Source organism: Etheostoma cragini, chromosome 4 (assembly GCF_013103735.1).
Source record: "Etheostoma cragini isolate CJK2018 chromosome 4, CSU_Ecrag_1.0, whole genome shotgun sequence".
NCBI lineage: Eukaryota > Metazoa > Chordata > Actinopteri > Perciformes > Percidae > Etheostoma > Etheostoma cragini.
Window position 1 is genome coordinate 22,447,632 of NC_048410.1, and position 6,031 is coordinate 22,453,662.

General features: G+C 40.3%; 1 protein-coding gene across 4 annotated transcripts in view; it reads left to right on the top strand.

The window, feature by feature from the left end:
• The window catches only part of pacsin1b (protein kinase C and casein kinase substrate in neurons 1b), a 32,788-nt gene extending 28,694 nt beyond the window's left edge, over positions 1–4,094 (top strand). For all 4 annotated transcript variants that reach the window (XM_034869323.1, XM_034869325.1, XM_034869327.1 and 1 more), the window contains 2 exons: positions 514–710; positions 1,517–4,094. In XM_034869323.1, coding sequence (XP_034725214.1) covers positions 514–710; positions 1,517–1,626 — 307 coding nt within the window. In that variant the 3' untranslated portion in view covers positions 1,627–4,094. The remainder of the gene's footprint in view (positions 1–513; positions 711–1,516) is intronic.
• Positions 4,095–6,031: the final 1,937 nt, after the last annotated feature.

Below are 6,031 nucleotides of genomic sequence, written 5' to 3' on the forward strand. Positions count from 1 at the left end.
AATTTTTGTACGTATTCATATCATTATCACCTCCACCAACAAGGTTATGTTTTCAGTTTGGTTTGTCCATTTATTTGTTGGTACTTTGGTTTGTCTGTTAGCAGGGTTATGGAAATACTACTGGCCTGATGTTCATGGACACTGGTAGAAGGGTGTAGCAGGGTTCAAGAAATAACACATGACATTTTGGAGCAGATCCAAATCACAGGGAGGATACACACACTATTTTTCACTTTCGTAAACATTGTGAGAGAGACCATATGTGCTGCATTTACGTGGTGTCAGAATAACCGGAAACAACCACAACCGGGACAGTTCACATTGCATTAACATTGTGAGATGCCTTGGCTAAGGTCTGCGCTCTCCAAGTGCCCTTCTAGTTTTGTATGTAATTTAGTATGAGAAGTGTTATAAGTAACTATTGTCAGCTTTCAATCACTAAACTAGATAAATAACACCTGAAGTACTGTAGTAGTATTTATATTTATAACATTTATAAATATAAATGTTCAGTGTCAGCAGCTACGAGAAGAACCAGGCGTACACGGCCTCCACAGAGTGGTCGGACGATGACCAGACAGCCCCAGACTCGGGCAACGACACCAACGGAGGGCCGAACCCCTTCGACGACGATTTGGGCAAAGGTGTGAGAGTGAGAGCGCTGTACGACTACGAAGGCCAAGAGCAGGATGAGCTCAGCTTCAAAGCAGGTGAGTGTGACACCTGGGGACAAAACTGTGAATCCCTGCCAGCACAGGTACGACTTAAGCTAGCGACCATTTTACTGTTGAATGCAAGGAAGTCAAGGACAGTTCCTGCTGCTGCACTGTCCGCATGGTACAACGTGTTAAAGGAATACACTGAAAAATCATTCCCATCAACTATGCTGCTTTATGGCAATTATTTTGTTATTTGTTATAGCCAGGCTAGCTATTTCCCCTGCTTCTAGTCTTTACGCAAAGCTAAGCTACCAGTTGCTGGCTGTGGTTTCACATTTAACGGACAGATTGGAGAATGGTGTCGGTCCATTTGTTTAACTCAGCAAATAAGCGATTAACGGTGTTCCCAAAATGTCTAACTATTCCCTCAATACACTAGATTGACCAGAAAGACATTCACATTGGGTTAATTGCTCTACAAAACCCCACGCAAGCACAGGGAGAACATGCAAACTCCATACAGAAGGGCCCCTATATTGAATCAGAGCCACTGATGGAGAAGATTTTATCAATAGTACATTATACATTATATTATTCTTACGTTACAATTGGATGAGTGGATCATGCTGAAGAAGTGATTTGGGTTTTTCTGGGTACTGTGATGATATTTGACATGCATCTAACCATTTATTGTCCACCGTAACCAGCCTACATGAGTTTTTTGGCGCAATATTCGTTTCATGTTCTTGTTGACAGCAATAAGATCCATGTTACCCTTGACTCTGCTTGACATTAATAAGAATTGTTTCACCTGATCTCTTCCTGCCTTACATTTCCGTCTCCTTTCATTGGTAAAGGTGACGAGCTGATGAAGCTGGAGGACGAGGACGAACAGGGCTGGTGTAAAGGTCGCCTAGACAACGGACAGCTGGGTCTTTACCCAGCCAATTATGTGGAGCCGATGTAGCTGTTCCAGCTGAGGACGCTTTCCTCTTCGGAGGGCAAACCCAGACTGAACCGTCCGGTCATAACTGCACATTGCCAGAGCCTTGATAGCAAAGCTTCCTCTTCCCATCGGGCACAGTGAGCTGTCTTCATCTCCGCACTCATCACAGAGACGCCTTTACCGTTCAGGATCACTTCATCATCATCCAAACACTGCAACTGAAGCAACTTATTTTAGTTCTTAGTCTCTTATTGGATGTGTGGAGCTGTGTGTGATACCAGGTGTGACGCCAAGATGCCATATAGTATGTTCTCTCATCATATTGATATGGTATTGTCAGTTGTGCCTGGATAGGGAGAATACGCTATGCATTGTGCATTTCATGTACATATATATATATATTTTTTACAGTCTGGATGCTTTTACAATTTTACTCCTCATTGACTACAGTGTTTTCTTTTCTCTGTGAAATATTTACATGTTAGCATTAAATGAATAGTTTGACATTAAGGGGAAATGCACTTATTTGCTTTGTTCCTCCTGAGAGTTAGATCGATAACCCTCTCATGTCTGTACAGTACATATGAAGCTACTGCCAGGACCAGGTTAGCTTAGCTTAGCATAGCATTATGACTGGAAACAAGGGGAAACAGCTAGCCTGGCTCTGTCTGAAGGTAACTACATCCACCCACCAGCACCTCTAAAGCTCACAAATTAAACCGTTATGTCTCATTTATTTAATCTGGAGAGTGAGGCTCACCGTGTCAGACTTTGTTAATGGGCCACTTAGTGACATGACTTGTTTATAACAAATATAATATTGTGTTATCATATCATGGACTACATGCTGCCGTTTTAGGAGTCATTGTCTCTGGCCAAGAAAGAGCACACAACTTGTAATGTTTTTGTACCAATTACACAAACGGGATACAAGATGTTATTCAGTGAGCTCCAGAGACAGAGGGAGGCGAGCTTCTTTTTCCTGCTTTGTGTCTTTATGCTAAGCTAAGTAGCTGCTGGCTCTGGCTTCATATGTCGTGAGTTGTATCAGTCTTCTCATTGCAAATGTCAAACATTTCTACTGATGTATTTTGTTGTTTTTGTGCTGCTCTCCGTAGCATGTCACTGAATTAGCATTTTTCAACCAAGATAAAAGACAGCTCACCATGAGTAAAATCAAATCAGATCAAATCAGTCAGTGAGCAGAGCATATCAGCATATCAAAATGATTCACCTTGACCTCTGCTGTCCCCCCCGTCACTAAGAAGGTGCCTGTTATGACTATTATGATATTTCATTCAGTGTCTTAATAATTATGAAGACTATAATAATGTTAATAATGCAGGCACCCTGAACAAAGCCTGCCTGGAAAATAAGCTTCATTTCACCACAAATGTTTAAATTGTTAATTTATTTCAGCAGTTAATGAGACTTGTTTTCTATGAGCTAATGTCAGTGACTTGGCATTAACAGCTCCCAGCTGTTATCAGCAGGTGATTATGTGCATGCTGACGCTCCCACACACTGTTTACCGCTCTGATCCCAACCCATCATGTGCATGGCCTCAAATTGTTTCCACCACATTATAAACAGTTCCTTGATTGAATTAAACCTGGGATCGGGATAATGAGGATGCTGTGAATTTGCAACTTAGTCAATATTGGTTTCACTGTGTTCCAAACTACAGGCTGTGATAAATATACCCATCTTTAAAGTGAAATGTTTTTGTTTGTGTCAGAAAGTCCAACTTTATACAAACCAAAAAAGTAGGAGTGCATGTGGCACAGCGCATTGGTGGGTTGCTCCTGGTAACCAGAGGTGAAAACTACACCGTTGTCGATGAGGAAGGTGGGTGTTCTCTTACTGACACAGACAGAGAAGAGCAGTGCAACAAGAGGATCCGTCTCTGAAATATTAATGAGACATTTGCCTTTTCTTCTCCACTTGAGTTCATTTTTAAAAGATCCAGGAAGGAAATGTCTCCTGTGCCGTGTTTGCGCTTCTGTATGCTTGTAAAACAAAGTTGCTCCTTTTAACACTGGATTAGAAGGGGTGAATAAATATCGCTTTTCCAGAATCTACCACCCTGCCACATACAAGGGCTCTCGACCATCGTGTTTAACAAAGTGAAAGACTCCTGCTTCTCCAGCTCGGTTTTCACTGACACAACACACAGGCCCTCTTGTTCATTTGAATTTGAAGATTTTAGCGTGTTTGAACTGTATTTGATACAGAATTGGACTGCTGACAAGTGTACTGTTAAAGTGTGTAAAAGCTATAAATGCGGCATCCACTGTGAAACTCCTGTGATACACTGAGGGAAGGAGAAAATATGAATTTTTAATACCAAAATGTTTCTTTCTCTTCTGTCTGAAAACATTGAGGAAAACTCTTTATAGAGGGCTTTTTTTTAGCATAGTGCTGTCATTTATACACTGTAGTGCCTGTTCATCTGCATACGCTAAAATAAAAGACATCATTAGAAAACTCCTAAGGCACACATGAGACTCTGTGGGATTAAAACGTGAAACGTGATACTGTAAAAAAAAAATGAAAGATGGAGATTCAAAACACAAAATTATAACTCATATAGCTCGGGCACAGCTCTAACAGGAAATAAATAAATGATGCTAAAGGCTTGAACTTTTTCTGGGTTTGGGATTTGAGTAAGTGTTAATTTTCTCAGTAGGCGGGCCTGACAGCAGGAATCACATGCCTAAATATCTACAGTGCGTGGTGCCCCCTTTAAAATGAATTTAAAGTCCTGAATGGTGACAGTCTGAGCTTCTTCACCAGAAAGACTTGAATACAGTCTTTGGCCTCCTGGGTTTAACTTTAACCCATGAGTTGTCCTCGGGTCAAACTGACCCATTTCAAAGTGTTCAATATCAGGAATATGGATTTTTTTCAACCAAATTGTCCAAAAATAACATGGATGACTCCATACGTTCTTCAGATGACATTAATGATTACTTTCATTGAATTTTTGGGGTGTTTTATTTAATCTCATAGCATTTGAACTCTTTTTTTTTTTTTTTTAATGATTCAAAACAGTATGCGGTCTAAACTTTGACATCTACTATCTGTGATCCACTCAACATCCTCTGATCTTTACTATTAGTCAAAATAATTCATAATTTCTGCCTTTTTAACTAAAGAATTATGTATAATTTGAAATAAATGAGGTTTGTTGACCATGAATTCCAAGAATAAATATAAAACCTATTATTAAACCAGCTTAGGTTTTTTCTTTTAAGCGGCAAAAGCTGGAAAAAGTGAGAAATATTTCAGAAAAAGTGAAACAAATATTTGAAAGGCACAAAAAAGTATTCATTTTTCAATTTTGACCTGGAAGGACAAGTTCAGGGTTAACGGGAAGACAACACAAGGGTTAAACTTAATATCCAAGTCTGCCACTAGAGGTCAGGAGTAACCACATTCTGCTCTTTGTCACATCAATCATCAAGTTGTCAAGTTCCTACACACAACATTCCTCCAGTAGTATCCAGTTAAAGTGCTCCTATTAGGCCCATTTTCAGGTTCATAATTGTATTTAGAGGTTATATCAGTTTAGGTTTACATGGTTTAACTTTAAAAAATATATATATATTTTTGTCATTCAGCACATTGCTGCAGCTCCTTTTTCACCCTGTGTGAGTGAGGCATTACACTGATATTCCATCTTTGTTGGGAGTCGCACATGCGCAGTAGCTATGTTAGGACTACTAGCCAGTCAGAAGCAGAGTATAAGGGTGTCCTAGGCGAGCATTACAACGTGTTACAAAGTGACGTACGTCTGTTACAATAGAGCTGTTTGGAGCAGTTTGTGAACAGTGTTCTCTGTTGGAGATGGTAAGTCCCTGGGGGGGGGGGGGGCGACTTTGGCTTTTTCACTTTGTAAACCTGTAACATGCAGAAAAAAGATATACAACACAATAAAGGAAAGGGGTGAAGCCAAAAAAGCACAATATGAGCATTTCAAATCAACACACCTACTGCCAGTTAGTGGACTTCTTGCACAAGCCAATACAATTCCCAGAGTGCCACAGGACGTTTCCTGAACATAGACAGGTTGATTGATTTTTATTTTTCCAAACGTTATTGCTATGTAACTGAAAGGACGTTAATCAACTAATGCAGAGTGTTGTAGGAACATTGACCCTGGAAAACAACATTTAACTGTTACTATTTGCTTACCTGAGGACGTTTAGTGGTTGGGTGGTGTGAGTTTTGGCTTCCTCCCATGTGGCAACTGTCTAAACAGACACTGACAACTTTCTCAGCAGTTATAGCTCTACAACAACAATTCCTACAACAATTTGTTGTTATGTACAGTACATATTAAACCTTCTAAAGCAGGGGTTCTCAACCTTTTGCAAGCTGGGCCCCCCCAAAGCTGGTTCATTGCAGTTGGGGCCCTAGTGCC